The sequence below is a fragment of the Alosa sapidissima genome, chromosome 3, assembly GCF_018492685.1.
Source record: "Alosa sapidissima isolate fAloSap1 chromosome 3, fAloSap1.pri, whole genome shotgun sequence".
NCBI lineage: Eukaryota > Metazoa > Chordata > Actinopteri > Clupeiformes > Clupeidae > Alosa > Alosa sapidissima.
Window position 1 is genome coordinate 12,437,941 of NC_055959.1, and position 18,183 is coordinate 12,456,123.

Consider the following 18,183-nt stretch of genomic DNA (forward strand, 5'->3'; position numbering starts at 1 on the left):
CTCTGGTTAAACAGCGCCATCTGGTGACAGAAAGTTGAAATGATTCTTCATTATCTAATTCAAGGAAGGGGAAATAGACGTGTGTGTGTGTGTGTGTGTGTATCGTCCTGTACTTTTACAATATAGGACAATACAGGCTTGTAAAAGCCCCAGCTGTAAAAGCCTCTGTGAAACATTTTCATTCGTAAATTCAGCCATTTTATGCAGGCTACAAAGAGAAAAGGGTTTTAATTAACTTGGACTACAAACCTACCAGGAAATCCTACAGAAATGTCAACGTGATGTACATATAAGCAACAAGGGTAACAAAAGTCAAATAAAAAACAGTAACAGTAGGGGCAGTAACAAATGCAGGAGTGGGAAAGTACAATCAGTGTGTGTGTGTGTGTGTGGCCCATCATGCACTTTTTTGGCCATTTTTTCTGATGTGTGTGGCATATGTGCAACAGCCATTTCAACAGCTAAACCACACGTGAAAGCAAACAGGCTTCCACTTTTGTATACTATAAGTCCTTGTCATACATTTTTCTATTTTTCTATCTGTGATAGTTTTGGACTTACTGCACAACCCACTTTATATAAAAACTAATTAACTCATACACTGAGTTCTCTGGCTGCAATAAACAGTTGTAAATCATAGGGCCATTGGGAAGAGTTTACAAGTGACCTTGGGTGACATGAAATGCACTTTTTAATTCAAATGTATTATTTTATTATTATTATTATTATTATTATTATTATTATTATTATTATATAATCATGACACCAGCATTAGCAACACAATATGGAAGTTGATGAGGGTTTTCTGTCAGATACAGGCAAGCAAAGCCAATTTACATCTGTCTGCTTGAGGCAAGTCATCACATGACACTAGACCTCACAACATTCACATATTTTAAAAAATATATACAAAATAAAATAATAAAATGGCAAACTGAGTGTCTTCGGTTATCAATTAACAATGGCAGGACCACATTGCAAGAGAGTGGATTAACATATAAACATAACATTTATAAACAGACATTACTCAAGATTGATGACCTATGTAAAGGCAGTAAACAAAAATTAAATATATGCGAGCATGGTGGTATGAGTTGACTTTTGGTCGGTTACATTTGGTTTGGGTTGGAACGTAGCCTTCCTTTTCCCGCATTCGGCCATCACCAATTCCCTGGCTCTCTGACATAAAATTTCAGACAGAAAGCAGGCGTACATTCTGACCACTTACACATAGGCTACTCTGAAATACACTTGGGTAGCAGTGGACCATGTCAACTCGTGACTAAAAATGTCTGCTAATTTCAGAGTGATTGGCATTTCACTTGGCAAATCAGAGTGTCAAAATGGAGAGCTCTGACCAATCGAGATAGGGGAGAGCGAAGAAAAGCGAGATATCCCGAAAGTGCACGAATGCAATTTGGGGCATAAACTGCTGAATGCGAGGCAGGGGGTGTTGATAGGGTTTGAACACTGAGTTGGACACGCGAGGTTGAGAAGTGGAATTAACAAACCCTGTCCGAAACTAAACGCAGAAATGTTTTGTTCGAAAGAACTTTTCATCGTTGTGTCGGTGTTAGTAATTCACAGTCATGCCATTATCAGGTAGGCTAATGTTGTTATATTATGTCACGTTAGAAAATGTCAGGTCTACTAACGTTCGTGGCAACATTGTACATGTGTAGCGACTGTTTAAAATGTGCGTGAATAGTTCTATATGACACTTTTAATTTGGTGTTTTCTGATGCGTCATTAATGTTACATGCGTTGTTTGTTCCAATATTAATCTCGTTGACTTGACTGGTCGTCTTTTTAAAGGCATATCAATTTAATTTTTGCAAAATGCTTATAAGGCTTCCGACAAACGAAGATGTCATCCCTTTTGCTTGCCCGATAACAGACTAGATGACCTAAATGATTTTAAAAAGCGTGCGTGGTTATCCAGGAAGTGTACTTTAGGCTAAGCATGTCCCTTTCTTTTACTGTCTATGAGCATGTCTAAGCAATGAAACCATGGTGCCTGATCACTTATTTCAGGGTTCCTTTACACAAGATGCGCACGGCAAGGCGCACTATGAGTGATAACGGAATGACGGTCGAGCAACTTTTGGCATTGGGCAAGGCCAACAGCGATCTAGCGAAACAGTCAGCCCCAGCGACAACAGTCGCACCTACCTCCGCTCCCACGCCCGCAGAGAAGCTCACGAACTTTATGGATGTAAGTAATCTGCGTTTGTACTCGGTATGTGTGGTGGAATGAGTGTGGGGTGAGTCCTAGCTAGGTGTTCGTGTACAGGAACTGTAGGCTACAGCGAGGTTTGCCTGGTATGCGTTTTTTTATTTTTCAGTTATTTGCTCAAAATGGAGACCTGACCAATCTCTGATACTGATACGAAATGAATGCTGTGGTCATTATCTTTCTCTTCCTCCTTCAGGCTCAATACTTTGGAGAGATAAGCATTGGAACCCCACCTCAAGATTTCAAAGTGCTCTTTGACACAGGCTCCTCAAACCTTTGGGTGCCCTCTATCCACTGCTCCTTCCTGGATATCGCCTGCTGTAAGTAGAAACTCCAACAGCAGTTTCCTTCTCAGCCTCTGTGGCTGTTTTGTTTTTAGTTTCAGGAGCCCAGCAGTACACCTGATAGAAATCAGTTCAATCAATCACTTTGAGAGTGACATTAGTTGATTAAAATGAGTGGACTCAGGAGGATCTATGTTTAGGCAGTTCAACTGAGAACCTATAGTCACATTGATTCTTTGCAGATGACATTAGCTCCCTGTGACTGCATGAATATATGACTAATGACGAGTAGTCTTGTGATCCAAACATGTGAACACACACCGGCAACATATCCATAAGTTAAAATGATCCAATTTCCCCTAGGGCTGCACCACCGCTACAACTCCAAGAAGTCCAGCACGTTTGCGAAGAACGGCACCAAGTTTGCTATCAAGTACGGCAGAGGCAGCCTGTCCGGTTTCATCAGTGAGGATGTGGTCAATGTGAGTGACTCCACAGGGGGCTGTGAGCATGCGCACAAATAAGTACGGAGAGTACAAGATGGGGCCTTCTCTGGATATGACTGCTGCCAATAATGGTGGACTCCAAGGAGAATAAAGAACACACCATTGTTAAGTTGCAGATGGGTAGTAGGCTACTTGGGGTGGTGACATTTTTCCAGCTCTGAAAGAGACTCTAGAAGTGTCAATGCTTCTTTAGAGGAGGACCTCCTGGTTAGCAGCAGATTGAGGGCATGTCTTGTCACTTCTCTCCATTTCCTTAATCTTATTTGACCCCTAAGTTGAGCCAACCCATATGTGGCACATTTAAAGGAGGCGTACACTTAGGCTAAAACATATCCTCAAACATTCGGTATGTGACCAGCTTCCCGAAGCATTCAATTTTTTTTTTTTTTTTAATCTTTGAGGAGTGGGTTAGTAACTATAACTAATAATGTGTCCAGTTGCATGCACACATTTCTCATTCGACATTATTAAGTCTCTGGCCAATATAGTGAGTGTGAGTGTATAGATGCACACTCCCCAGTAACAGGTGTTTTTCATGTCTATGATTGTATTTTCTGTGTGTCCCAGTTGGCAGGTGTGAATGTGCCAGGGCAGCAGTTCGGAGAGGCAGTGCAGCAGCCTGGCATTACATTTGCAGTGGCTCGTTTCGATGGCGTTTTTGGTATGGGTTATCCCACCATCTCTGTGGAGAAGGTCACCCCTGTATTTGACCAGATCATGGCCAAAAAGCTGATTCCTCAAAACGTCTTCTCCTTCTACCTGAACAGGTGAGTGTGGTGTGTGTGTGTGTGTCACTTCATTTACATGTAAATATTTGCATGACTGATGCGTCGACAAACATGGTTTGCTATACAGGTATTTCATTTGATCCAAAATGCTTGCCAATTTATACTGAGCAAAAATATAAATGCAAGAGCTATGTTTTTGCTTTAATTTCTCTAAATTGTAGCAAGATGGGTACGATTTGTTCTATGCGCACAAAAGGCTCATCTTAAATTTCATACACAAATTTGTTAAAATCCGTGTTCGTGGGCTCTTCAGCTTTTGCCAAGGTAATACAGCACGTGACCGGTGTGGCTTATCTGAAGATGCTGATTATAAAGTATGATTATTGCACAGACTTTGGTCACAATAGAGGGCCTCTCTTAACTACCGGTACATGCAATGCTGTTAAAATAAGTTTAATTATGTTTTCATTAGTCAAGATTGTCAGATGCCCCCTTTCTATTTTCTTTGTCACTCACATTGTCTACTATTATAAACAAGAAATATGACTCGATAGAACTGCATGTTTATCGGATTTAATATAGACAGAGGGCATTCAGTGCTACATGACACTGGCTCGCATGCAGTTAGGATACAATGTAAGATGTGCTTTTTATTTTTATTATTTTTTATTTTTTTATTTCTCTTTCTCTCACAACGCATTGCCACTAATGGCACAAGTTTGGGGGACTGCAATTTGGCATGTTGACTGCAGGAATGCAGTTTTGGATTTTACCAAATTTCTGACTAGGATATGACCGAAATAACCCTTAATGAAGAATCCTTAGATCTTTTACTTTAAACTCATGTTGCGCTTATTTTTGGGCTAATGTGTGCATATTATCTGGACACCTCAACTGACTTCACGCAATTACTTGTTAGGCTGAGGGTGTTTGGCTGTTTACCTTGCAGACTACATGAAATATAACTTCTATTGAATAAGCACTGACAATACACTTACAAAGCAAGAATAAACCTTCAAACCTTCAAAACGGCAGGTAGTTGATATGGCACTGATTCAGTGCAAATTCAAGGTTCTCCACACCAGCGATTTTAAAAACAATCGATACCCTGTTTGGTGAACTAACTTTAACATTTGTCCAGGAAAAGCAAACCATTCACATGACTTATCACAGTTCAAAAGCACACTTGCTTATTTACTCTTGGAGACCTAACAGACAGTTGTGATTCATTTGCCTTGATTTCAAAACAATGTCTCTGCCAACAACTTAAGATTACTGATCTCCATCTCCGAGGTTGCATGATCCTAGCCTCCTTTACAGGAAGTTTAAAATGGCCCAACTTTGACTGCGTGAAAAAGGAAGTAGCATGTGGTTTATCGGAGTTCCTGTTTAAGCTTGGGCTGTGTTGTGTCGTTGAACACTGTTGATGACCATGATGACTTGGTTGTTTTCACATGACTATGATCTGACTGAATAAAAGTAATTTTTTTTTTTCAGTGGTCTTGACCCTCCTTTAATAAGAAAGTAATGGCCTGCCTGTTCTCTCCTTCTCCCCCTCACCCTGTAGAAACCCCAACGCCCCAGTTGGGGGAGAGCTGATGCTTGGAGGCACAGACAAGCAGTACTACGATGGTGAGCTGCACTACGTCAACGTCACACGCAAGGCCTACTGGCAGATTAAGATGGATGCGTGAGTAGGACGGCAAATGATAACCTTTTGGCTTTGTATGTGTTCCGTTTTTCTAATTGCCATGAAAAAATGTGGACAGACGGGATAACTTTGATTAAAACCCAATCTGAGTTTTTCTCCCTCTGGTCTGGGGTGTAAAACGAATTGTTTAGATGCAAGGCTATAATGCATAAGTACAGTTCTATGGCCCAAGAGCCAAACCTCTCTACCTGATGATTCATATGTTTTTGTGATGTCCTCCAGGGTTGATGTCGGCAATCAGCTGACTCTCTGTAAGGATGGTTGCCAAGCTATTGTTGACACGGGAACGTCCCTGATGGTTGGGCCCACTCATGAAGTCCGGGCTCTGCACAGAGCCATTGGGGCTCTGCCCCTGCTGATGGGAGAGGTAGGAGGGAGAGGGAGGGGTCTTGTTGTGGTTTTCCCAAAAATAATACGTTTAAATGCAGATTATAACCTAATGTAAACCTTCACCCGTAATTAATCTTCATGTAAATATTCAGATCTTTTCATGTGTAATTTAGATTGCCCATCATAGGCACTGGCAATCATTCAATCACTTAATCCACTTCCAGAATAGTATAGCCCCCCCCCCCTTCCAGTTTTAAAATGACAAATAACATCGGTCATGTTACACTTGCATGCCTGAGGCATGAACAAAATGTCTTACCAAAGAAAAACTTTACTGGTGGGTTTTACTTATGAAGGTTCTCCTTGTTGCAGTACTGGATCGAGTGCAGCAAGATCCCAACTCTGCCAGTCATCTCGTTTAACCTGGGAGGAAAACTTTTTAATCTCACTGGAGAAGATTACATCCTACAGGTAACAAGGACTAGGTTTTAATGTAATCTTTTGTGACTAATAGGCACGTCAACCCATCTTGCCATTTTATTATTATTATTATTATTATTATTATTATTATTATTATGAATTTTTTTTTTTTTTTTTTTTTTTTTTTTTTTTGTCTGTTCAGTTTCAGCTGAATCGACAGTACTGCAAATGATTTTCACATGTTCTCCTTGGTCTGTCTGTCCCCTCCCCAGGAGTCTCAGATGGGGGCTAAGATCTGCCTGTCTGGCTTCATGGCCATGGACATACCGCCCCCTGCTGGCCCTCTGTGGATTCTCGGAGACGTGTTCATCGGCCGTTACTACAGCGTGTTTGACCGCGACCACGACCGTGTGGGCTTCGCTCCTGCCAAGTGACCGGAGGGGAAATAACTCCACGTTTTGAAGGGCCACATAGCACAGACCAAAACGAAAGGCCTTAAGTCTAGAACTGGTCTCTTGGATTCTCTCCCAACCAAAGGAGCAACAGACCTAGGAAGCGATCTAGCCATTTCACGTCAAATCGGGGATGGATCCACTTTTAAGTCACCAGCTGTTTGGAAAAGGTTTATTCTTGCTTTTTAAAACAAGTATAGCGTTGCATAGATTTACAATAATGAAATACTGAATGAGGGGTACTGGATACGTTTTTAATAAGTTTGTTTCAGAAGTACTTTGTGTCTAATTTTGTTGTGTGTGTGTGTATATGAATGGGCAGTCACTGGGGTGGATTAAACCAAGAGATTTTTGTTAATGAAGCTTAACTTCCTGCTCAGCTTGCTGGGTCTTTTTGTGAAGTAATGAATCAACCAAAGAGCACTGAACAAATGTGAATGAATGAACACCGACTACTTCTCTTATTCCCATTCTGTCAGATGGGTGATTGTTGCAATAATCTTCAGGCTTTAATAAACAAAATCCCTACATCTATGAGGTGTTTTTTGTTGTTGCTGAGTCTAAACTTATAACCAAAAGTTTGACCTATGGTAGGAACATGACAACGGACTACTCGTACAGTTAACAAAAGCTTTGTGTAATTGATTGCTTTAAAAACGTGATTTCTAATATTGGATTAGATGTATTAGATTAGATATATAATTGATAGCTATTGTGCATTCATAGCATCCAAGTCCCTGGGACATAATTGTAAATGTCAGTCTTGTCCAAGCAGACAGGTCTAGAAGAAAGTCACATTCTTCTCAGGGTTTTTTTGCTATCTGCCATCCCATTTATTTGGATATACAAAGTGCTTGGTGTTTCATTCAATTCAGAAATTAGAAAATCAAAAACAACAAAAAAAAGATGTACAAATAAAACCACCAAAAACATCAGAAAGTAAGACAAGACACATTGCATGCATGTCCTTGGCCACGCTAAGATGCACCAGGCAGAGGTAGATGCCTTGCTTTGGGCCAGATAAATGCAAGAGAAATGAACGTTGGTTAAAGGTGCAGTCAGTGGCTTTTGTTGTATTGTTGAAAAAGCTTTTACACCCACAGTAATGACTAATCTCTTAATCTCAAGTACATTATTCTTTTGTACAATTTTTTTAATGGTCTGGAAATTAAAAGAACAGAATAGGGCTGGAATCGAAACAAAATGTTTAAAGTGCACAGTAATATTAGGGAACACTTTTCATCATGCTGTCAAAGTTACATCAAGAGTCTAGAAGCATTTTCATTTTTGGCCAACAAAAACGACTTCCTGCACCTTTAAAACGTAGAGTAACCTGTACACAATACTGCCACACACTGTAGCTCGCAAGAGACAAAAGGCTTCCTGTAACTCACACACATACACATTATGGGCACTCTTCTTCTATTAACAGACAACCCTCCTGCTGACTATGTACATGCACATGAGGCTTTAACTCGTTAGCCCATAAAGACAGTAGTTTCTCACAGGACTGTTCTTACTCAGTGAGTCATGTTTTTGGTTACAAGTATACAATAAATACAAAAATACTAAAACTCCTCACACACATGTACATCTGTATTACTGTTTTATTGTGTTTATTTTTTTTTCTATGGCAAAAAGCAGATCCCACACACCTTATCTGAAATGGCTGACTACTGGAGTATATCGAGAGAAATGTCCCAGCACCCTGCACTAAGGCAACCCTTGTCTTAGGTGGCTCATAAACCATTTAGTTCATCCAAAAATATATCTACCACCCCTGATGTGCAACATCTCCATATCAGAAACCTGGTCCTGAAGGGCCACTGTGAGAAGTGGCTTTTGTTTTCATAATAAAAGAAAAAAAAAAAGCTGTATACCTTTTCAGGTGTTCAACACAATGCTTGTGGGCAAATGAGGTCACGAATGGAAGGCAACGGAGTTCTTTTTGTTCTAAAGCATAAAGGAGGAGTAACAGAGTGGTTCTACCACACAGGTTCTACACTGAATGCAAACGTTCTGCTACTGAACAAAGGCTAAATACTAAAAGTGGACAAAGCAGTTAGTCTTGTGACAATTCTGAGCATGAGGATTCCAGCTGAAACAAATCAGACCCAGTCACGTCTGTAATCATTATTTCCCATGCATAACCAGAGAAGGAAGACAAATATATAAACTGTCTTTTTTAGTGTCAATGTGTGACAGAGCAGGGATGATAATATCAGTACCCAAGGAGGTATACTAGGAAGTGAGATTAGTATGTTTAGCATAAAGCCTGAAATGTGTTAATTTCACAGACAGACATTCCTGTTTTTTTATATAAAAATGGTCAATTGTTTGCTATAATCTGTAAAGAAAATGGCCAGCAACAAGGCAATAGCCACAAACTTTTGTCTTGGCTTGTCAATTAACACAACTTAGTATGTTGATCCTAAAGCCTATCTTTTGTAGTATGCACTTCAGTTCTTTCTTGGCATGTTTACAGATGCACAACAAAGTCCCTAAGTTCAGACCCTAGCCTTCCCGTAACCCCTGACATATGCATAAGAAAAGAAACGAAACGGACATCAGCGGACAAATGAAAAGTTGTCTGCTTGTTTTTACGCACGGAAGAGATCTACGTTTGTTTGCAATGTTACTCTTCAGTGACCTCTACACAATCCAGCAGAAAAGCTAGAGGCAGCTCCTTCCCCCATGCCCTGTAAACTCACATGATCCTAATGATTCACATCCAACTCACAAGGCGTTCTTATCACCCGACCAGGGAAAGGGCGCCAGTGTCACATTGTCATCTCACATTCTCCACAAATCTGATTAGACGGAGGGTCGTAAAAAATGACTTGCTGTTTAGAGATTAGGGGGAGCTTGGGGCCGATCACTCACTCAATTTTCTTATTCAGTTTTGATGCAATAAAAGGAGAAAAGGCTGTTTGCTACTGCAAATCTTTTGTCCCGTTGCAGGTAAAAGGAAAGCAACTTGCATTCTGTTGGGTGTTATAATCTTTGAGAAACATTTGATATTAAAAAAAGTAAAACAGGGCAATTCTGCACACTAGTATATAAAAAAGAAAGGAAAAAGCAAAGATGAATACAAGCTACAAAGTGCTACATAATGTAGAACACTGAGTACTGAGAGAGAGTGAGGTGATGCCTCTGCTCTCAAGAATGTCAAGAGACTGGTGTAATCAACATCAGTTTATTCATTTTAAGAGACGAGCTCTAAAACGATGACTTCAGGAAAAAAAAGGGAGGAAAAAAATTGGACAAAAAAAAAAGCAAAGAAACAGAAAAAAAAAAAATCAAGTCATTAGACTGCTGTGGTGGTTCAGGCCAACAGAAAGACCAGGCTAAAGAGCCTGAGTCCGACCCAAAAGCCCACTGACACTCAACACTAGTTCCCTTTCTGGGAAACAAGGACCCGTCTCAGAGCTTGTAAACAAGCAAGTCCTCTCCTCCTGACTTCTTGAGCCTCCCGGGTCACCGAAAGGAATTTGACTAATCAAACGCCTGTGGGTAAGAGAGAAGGCAGCCCGTCACGTGAGAACGGTGACAACATCGTTCATATCCATGCAGCTTCCACTGTCATCTCATATAGGCGCTGACGCGCTTTGAAAGACACGAACAAAACATGGAACAGTTTAAAATAGCATCTCTTCTAAGCCCATGCAGGACCAGAAAGACATCCCAAAACATGAGCTTGTTCGACCCACTGTAGACCACTGCTAGAATACGAGCCCCCCATCTGCCTTGCAGCAAACTCACACCCACCAATCAATTAGGAATTTGCCATCGATTAAATATTCCATCTCACATAGTGCTTAACATCTCCAGTAGCTCTGACAGAAACAGTGCACAAAACACTCACTCATCACAGTGTGTGTCTGCTGTGTGTGTGTGTGTGTACTGATATGAGGGCGCAAGGAAGTCAAGAGGTCATACAAATTAGGCAGCGTGTCCCCCATAGTCTCTCATTGCATGGTTTAGCTGCGATTGCTTCTACTGCAGATCTTTAAAACATCAGTACAAAATATAGATGGTGACACATGTAGAAAAGAAAAAGTGGTCCATGAGATTCTGATTAGCCTCAGAACGGTGTTTTCTGTGGACACAAAGGGGCCTCTGCTACTTTCTCAGTTGGCTGAGGGGCATTTTATTCTTTTATATGGTTCTTACAAGAGAGTATGATTCTATTGCATTACCTTTAGAATACACAAGAGGGCACTGTGATGACTCCCATAGACATTTACATGGGCTTTACACAGATGCTGCCTCTCTCTTACTGCAGATGGCTGCTTTTAGAGTGAGCTGTACCAGGGCGCAAGCCAACCACAGAGTAAATGAGTCCGATGTTTTTAAGCTTTAAGGCTGGCACCTTCACGGCCCGTTTCCATGGCAACAGACGTACGCACCAGCAGCACCTCAGACGCCATGCTATGGTTGGTCAGTCTCCTGTAGGCCAGTCCTAAGCAGGCTCTCGGGGTCGGAGAGGGCACAGTAGAGCGTGTAGCCCAGCTCGTCCACTTCCAGGGGCGTGAGCTCGCAGAAGAGGTTGACCCGGGGGTAGAGAGCGCAGGGCAGCCGGCCGGCCTCCAGGTGTCCCACCAGCGAGCGCAGCAGGCTGATGAAGCGGTCGGCCAGCGCCTCCTGCGTCCAGTCGCCCTCGTGCTCGCTCAGCAGCAGCAGCGAGTTGGTCAGCTGGCTGGCGTTGAGCCTGCCCAGCGCCGGGTTGAGCTTGCACACGGCCTTGGCCACCTTCAGGCAGGCGCAGCGGCAGCCGCCGTCCTCCTGGTCCAGCGCGCGCAGCCGGGCCGTCTCGGCCACGCGGAAGCTCTGCCGCCACAGGTTCTCGTGCCGCTCGGCCGCCAGCCGGTGGGGCTTGGCGATGAGCGACGCACCGTCGTCCATCACCAGCAACGGCAGGAAGTCCACGTAGAGGCGCCGGTCCGTCTCATACTGGACCTCCAGCGTCAGCGTCTCCGACGGCACCACGGGCCGGATCACGTAGTCCAGCACGCTGCCGATGGCCGGCCAGTTGATGGTGCCGGCCACCAGCTTCTCAAACACCTCCAGGACACTCTTGGGGGAGAGGTAGCCGCCCACCATGCAGCGGTCCCAGTAGCTGCTGCCCCTGGGGAAGTACTCCAGGTTCTCCCGCCGCACCAGCCAGAAGCCGGGGACGTTCATGATGGTGTCCTCGCCCGGCACCGACGACCACAAGTTCTTCTCCAGGATCATGGGCACCATCAGCTGGGCGTGGTCGGCGGTCACCACCTGAGACAGATAAGGATTAGACAGGTGCTCTATGGACTGGTTTGGGCTGCATATAAAAAGGGTATAATGTGAACTTAACAGTCAATGTAATGAAATTAAACTCTCCAGAAATCTCCAAATGTAACCATGACATAAAAGAGAAGCATAGAGTTCATAAAAGCATAGTAGTAATACAAGCATTGCTACTGAAGATAGGTAAGACAGGTAAGAGTTTGACAGGTGCTCTACAGTACTGACAGGTTATGGCTACATATCTACCAAACAATGTAATGGAAATAAACGGCTCCATTTACAGAAATCTCCAAATGTAACCGCAGTCCGCAGCGTAAAAGAAAAGCATAAAGTTCAAAACAGCATAATAGCAATAGCAGTGGGACACAGAAGTGGACGGACACAAAAGTGAGAACAATATTTTGTTTCTAGAATTGTACATGGGAGTGGCTGGCTACAATGCAAATTTTTGATCATATTGGAGTTTCCTGTGAACAAAACAGACGTAGTGAGTGAATTCAACACTTCCTCTTCAGCGTGTGGTCACCAGCCCTCTCCTGGCGTGCCCCATCTCCACAGACTCACCTGGAGGTCGTCGTAGAGGCTGCCGCTCAGGTACATCTCGCGGAGCGGCATGTCGGGCAGCTTGGCGTGCAGGAAGACGCGGAGCTCGGAGCAGATGTCCAGTGCGGCGCGGCGAGCCACGGCCTGCTCCTCGGCGGGGATGGCCACTCGCTCGCGGAAGAACGCCCACAGGTGCTCCTGCAGCGAGAGGCGCATCCGTGCCCGCGCCAGGCCCACCTGCTCATGGGCATTGCGACCCGCAGCACGACGCATCAGGTCTGGACACCGCGGGATGGTGAGAGGAACCATAAAGGTGTGGGAGGGGAACAGGGGACAGGAAGTCATATTATGTACGAAGTACATTGGTAACTGAGACATAGAGGAATGATCAACACCTTCACTACACCAGCATGTTAATCTTGGAGTAGAATTCAGAGAGAAGAAACAGTTGATGTTACTGGCCTTTATTTAGTACCTAATTATGATCAAACCTTGGAGGCCATTCTGAGATCAGCTAGGCCATCACCTATTCTAGGTCATGATAACAGACTGTTGCATTAACCAGTCAACTGCAGTGAACTCACTTTCTACTTAACACACACACACACACACACACACTTGCTCTTGGGATGACATTAGTCAGTCACACAGCCACATCAAATGTCAAATGAACTTAAAAACCACAGGACAACGGCCGTAGTAAACATGTTTCACAATTAGTAAAGCGAGGCCAAAAACTTGTCTAAGTCTCATTAATACAACTAATACTTGTCTACTGGAATGAAGCCAACGGGTACTTTCTAAGCTTGTTCAATACGATTAAAGGAAGACCACTACATCAGCTTCTGCTGTTCAATTTAAATACATGAACAAACTACAAACTATCACATGAGGACACTATTAAAGATAAGCTATAATAAACATACTACCATAAGTGCTCAAACCAAAGTCTGTGGGATTGAGGCTACTTCGGATGTTTACAATGGTGAGGATACTACAAAACAAAGGGCTATTTCTATAGCAACCAAAATAGTCAAAGGATCACCCACCATAGAGGTAGTACAGCCATCCCCCTGTCAGTGACAAGACAATCACCCATTACACCACCAATTCAGATGTCAAAAACAATATCAAGCTGATATGATTATGCAGCGGTCATCTCACTGTGGTACTTCCAGAGATTTTACAGTCGTTTTCCAGCTTAATCACTGACAGGTCCGTCTGGTTCACCTGCCTGGCAGCTCACCTATGACCTTTCCCTGGTTCGCCTAGAAGCTCACCTGGCTCAAAGGAGTTGGCAGAGGTGGGCAGCGTCTGCAGCGAGCGGCTGACCGTGGACTTCATGTCGCGGTTGAGGGTGCGTGGAGAGGACCCCAGCCAGCTGGGCTCCTCCCAGCTGCGTTTCCCCGACGGCTCCAGCTTCGTGGGGCTGGATGGGGCGCTGATGGCCCGGTCATACATCTGCAGAGGGAGCAGAAGCCAAGGGTGGGGGGACGGGTTTTACAACAGGAACAAGAAGATGGAGGAGGGGTATACATATATGTGTTTGGTGTTTTTATTATTATTACCACTGCTTTATTATTATTTTATGTACTATGTATTTTATTTCTTATGTAGGCATTTTGTACTCTGTTGTATTATTATTTGGTATTTTGCTATTATTCATAGGTAATCATTTGTAAAGAACTTTGGGTCAACCCTGTCGCGTAAAATGACTTGGATAATGAAACACTGGCAGGAGAAGCTATACTGAACATTGATTGATTGATTGTTTGATACATTGATCATGTATGTTTCACTTTTACTAGTGCTATGAAATTATTATTTTATTTTACTCTATTTATGTAATTGTCTTATAAGCTGGGGACCCTCCTGTGAGTCTGAAATAAAGATTAAATTGAATTGAATAATCCAGATAACCGGGCATGGCAGTTTAAGAATGTTGTGTTGTGCCATGTAATGTTGTGTGCACTGGTGTGGGGAGGGGGCACTCACTCGTTTGACTGCCAGCGTTGCAATGCCCAACATGGCTGCCCCGCCCACTCCAAGCACCAGCTTAGCATTGGAGAGGACAAAGTCGATGGCAGTGCCCAGGCCATTGTCATCTTTCTTGCCTTTCCGATCCCCGTTCACTCCTGCCATACCTTACTCACCCCGCTCTACGTGAAAGATAGAAAGATAGATTGATAGAAAGAAAATAAAAGAAAGTGGTAAGAGAGAGCGAGGGGGAGAAGTATGAGAGAGAATGAGGCAGAGCAAGAGGCAAAAGATTAAAGGAAAGATTAAGCCAGTATTAGATATCAGTCATCAATGGATGACGACATATAGTTAAGGCGGTCAACCAGATAAAACCAAGAGTAGTTCAAAGAAGAAAGTTAATTAACACTAAGTCTACATTTCGCTAATGTCGTCATCTCTACCAAGCTCTGGGCAACACACTGCTTTAAGCTGCTTACTGGCCTGAGTATGTATGGCTATCTTGTACCAATAAGTAGCTCAGTAGCAAATCCATCGATAAACACTGAGTGTGGTTCCATGCAGCCAATAAACGGTTTCGAATCAGTTTATTGAGAATAAACCGAATATGCCTTTGTCTTGTAAACACCTTATTCTGATTGAAATAAACCGAAAAAGGCCATATTCGGTTTACTAACACCGTTTGAACACCCTAGCATATGCCTAAACGGAATATTGACATAAACGGAATAAGGGCAATAAACTGATTTAAACCGGTTTATTCCTGGCATGAAAATGTGCTCATTGGTTAGTTAGACTATCAGCCAGTAATATGTTATTCCTCAATTGATGTTCATGGAGACACTAATGGTAACTTATGATATCTTTCCATCATAAAAATGAAATGTCAATTTCATTTATGATTTTTAACGATTATGAAAACAACAAAATTGAGGTAGAATGATTATTTCTGCAGTATTATGTTTTGTAACAACATTTTGTCGAGCACACCCTTAGCTTTACAGTGGTAACTGTTGTATATTTACCTTTACAAAATGTGTTAAATAATCGTTATCTCCATATTGACCAAATAATCGATTATGATTTTTGCCATAAGCAGACCTAAGGTTGGGGTTCACAAACATAAAACACTGCTACCAATCTTCTTGGGGTGGGGAGTCTGAAGTAATTTAGCACACTAACTGACTGCTAGTCCATTTTACATACAGTCCTTTTATGCACTACAAAGATTCACAGCTCAAACTGTAACTCAATTGGTAGAGCATGATGTGACCATTCCATCTACTGCTTTATGAAGTCCACAAATGCATATGATCCACAAATCAACGATCCCAAGCCCAAACTAATGAACCGCACAGAGAAATTAGACACTGACAAAATGAAAAACGTATAGCTTCACCGGTAGATCAGAGTGCTATCAACTCCAAGTCCAACTTGGAAAGCATGGTGCCGACACAACAGTAATGGCTTCATTACTCAAAGAGCACACACACACACACACACACACACACACACAGTATGTACAAAAAGATCTGTTTTATACTTTACGTTCCTTTGGACAAAAACTGTTCCCTAAATAGGTGAAGTGATAAAAGGAACAAAGGGTGAATAATAATTGACCATGCCTACCTGGTCACGCACTGGCCCCCCCTCTCTCTTTACACCAGCCCCCCCAGACGGCTGTTGAGGAAGAACTGGCCCCTCTTCAGCGCGTCCTCCTTCTCCTGTGGGGCGGACAGCGCTTGGCAACGGCGGAACTCACGGGCCACGGCGCGGCGGTAGTAGTTGCGGTCAGTGTACTGCAAGTGGCGCCCTGCGCGCAGCAGCGCTCTGTACAGCTCCAGCACGGCACTGCGAGACCAGCCGCCCATCAGGGACAACGCTACAGCACAGCCCAGACACACACACACGCAGGCCCCTGATGCACAGATGGAGGGAGACAGGGAGAGGAGGGGGTGAGACGACATATGGGAGTGAGAAATGATGATTGGAGAAAGTTTAGTTGAAGAATACTATCTGACAAAGAGAAATCTCAGATTTTTGATAAATATGAGAATACATTATAATGAAGGACTACAACTCACTAAAGGAAGTCATAGGTCATATCATTAAGCCATACTGGACACACACAAATAAGCTCCACAATAACTCATCCAATCCATTTAGACTCAAATTCAATGTACATACGTAATGAAAAGTGCATGACAACATGTGAAATTAAGATTTAATATAAGGCTGACTGCTGGCAGATTACAGGCATAATTATTCTTTATGTCAAAAACATGAATACATGAATGCCATAAAGTGATAGACTCTGCTGATATGTTTGTGGTTTCCTCAGTGATAGAATAATTTTTAACAACACAGCCCCACCAAACTGCACCAGAACAGAAAACCATAGAGAGCAAATGGTTTAGCCTATGGCAACAGCAAACTACCATGATGAAAGAAAGACTGAGGTGAATTGACAGATGACATAACCCAGCTATCAGTAGCCACAGTTTTGCAACAACTCCAATAGCTGAGCTTGTCAATGCTGAGAAATAGGTGACTGCCCAATTTTGCCTAGCATTGCTAAAGCCATTAGTTAGTCTGTATGAGGGACCTCTCGTGCCAGTCCAAAATAACTAGAACTTTACAACGCTTTCACTTTCACCATGTCGTAAATATCAAAGAGGTATCAATATGAAGCTGTCGTTATCTAACTCAGCTCAAAAAGCAAACTAATAATCAATCTTGGACTCAAAGATTTTAGGCCCAGCGACTGGTTGAGTAACGTCAAGGCGTGCCAGTGCTAGACACTAACTAATGTTACCAGAGGAGACCGAGGATGACCGCAACAAACAAGTTAATGGTATTCAGAAATTACAGAGCTAGCACGCAAGCTTGAAAATAAACTGGTGTGAGCGTCAGGCTAATCAGAATTCTCTGACTCCTGTGTCTGACAAACCATACGTAGCTATGCGAATTAGCTTGCGGTGTTTTCTGATTATCATGCTGTCATAAACCGTGTAGCTATAGATGGTAAATAACAACTACTGCAAGCTTACGTGGGGTGACCCACGAACACTGGTAGAAAAGACAGCTACAGTTGGTTAGTCAAGGCTGGCGATGTTGGATAGGAAGACAGCGTTGACGTTGGCCAGCTAACATTAGCTGAAAGCTACATTCATAGCATCATCAGTGACCTCAAGTTTAAACGAATATACATACATCAACCACCAGATTTAAGGAATTACAGTTCCACAGATGCAATCCTATACATACGGATACGTACGTTTAAGAAACACCTTAAAGAAATGTCCTTGTACTGTTACTGTTCCACAAAAATAAGGCTCTCCCTCACACCGGGGTCATAAGAAGACTCAGACCGGAAGATGATGGCGGCCTGATTTTAGCAGAGCACAGATCACATCCGGTGTTTTTATTTGGCTCATTCGACTACATGCAGCGCTGCGCAGATCTGGCTGGCAATGGCCTGCCCTATGGTAATAGCAGAGCCTGTTTAGACATGCTCTGGTAATAGCCGATAGCGACTTGCCTGTAGCACGCTTTACTGTCTATGGTCGCACCTTCTGAGGAACCTAGCTGGTACTACGTGCAACCTGCTCGTCTGTCGAATGAGACTGGGCTGCTGGCTGAACATGATGCATGCTGTACTTAACACGATGCATGTTTACATTGTGCAAAGGTCCAGCATGCATTACGTTTAG

General features: G+C 43.0%; 3 protein-coding genes across 4 annotated transcripts; 1 reads left to right on the plus strand and 2 right to left on the minus strand.

Moving 5' to 3' along the window:
- The first annotated feature begins 1,408 nt into the window (after positions 1-1,408).
- LOC121705844 (cathepsin D-like) lies at positions 1,409-7,201 on the plus strand. Its single transcript, XM_042087113.1, has 9 exons — positions 1,409-1,602; positions 2,035-2,215; positions 2,433-2,556; positions 2,884-3,002; positions 3,594-3,793; positions 5,322-5,444; positions 5,688-5,832; positions 6,168-6,266; positions 6,488-7,201. The coding sequence occupies exons 1-9, from the start codon at positions 1,535-1,537 to the stop codon at positions 6,647-6,649; spliced, it is 1,221 nt and encodes a 406-aa protein (XP_041943047.1). The 5' UTR covers positions 1,409-1,534; the 3' UTR covers positions 6,650-7,201.
- Positions 7,202-9,849: 2,648 nt separating this feature from the next.
- mief1 (mitochondrial elongation factor 1) lies at positions 9,850-14,635 on the minus strand. The gene is made up of 4 exons (XM_042087112.1): positions 14,489-14,635; positions 13,774-13,954; positions 12,515-12,771; positions 9,850-11,938 (listed from the first exon to the last, which is right to left on the minus strand). The coding sequence occupies exons 1-4, from the start codon at positions 14,633-14,635 to the stop codon at positions 11,099-11,101; spliced, it is 1,425 nt and encodes a 474-aa protein (XP_041943046.1). The 3' UTR covers positions 9,850-11,098.
- LOC121705852 (MIEF1 upstream open reading frame protein-like) lies at positions 14,522-17,851 on the minus strand. Of its 2 annotated transcripts, none has more exons than XM_042087125.1 (3): positions 17,748-17,851; positions 16,100-16,388; positions 14,522-14,652 (listed from the first exon to the last, which is right to left on the minus strand). In XM_042087125.1, exon 2 carries the CDS (start codon positions 16,339-16,341, stop codon positions 16,129-16,131), a length of 213 nt encoding a protein of 70 aa, XP_041943059.1. In that variant the 5' UTR covers positions 16,342-16,388; positions 17,748-17,851; the 3' UTR covers positions 14,522-14,652; positions 16,100-16,128. The 2 variants fall into 2 exon arrangements, with proteins under 2 accessions (XP_041943059.1, XP_041943060.1); XM_042087126.1 differs by having other exon boundaries at positions 17,684-17,851.
- Between the last annotated feature and the right edge of the window lie 332 nt (positions 17,852-18,183).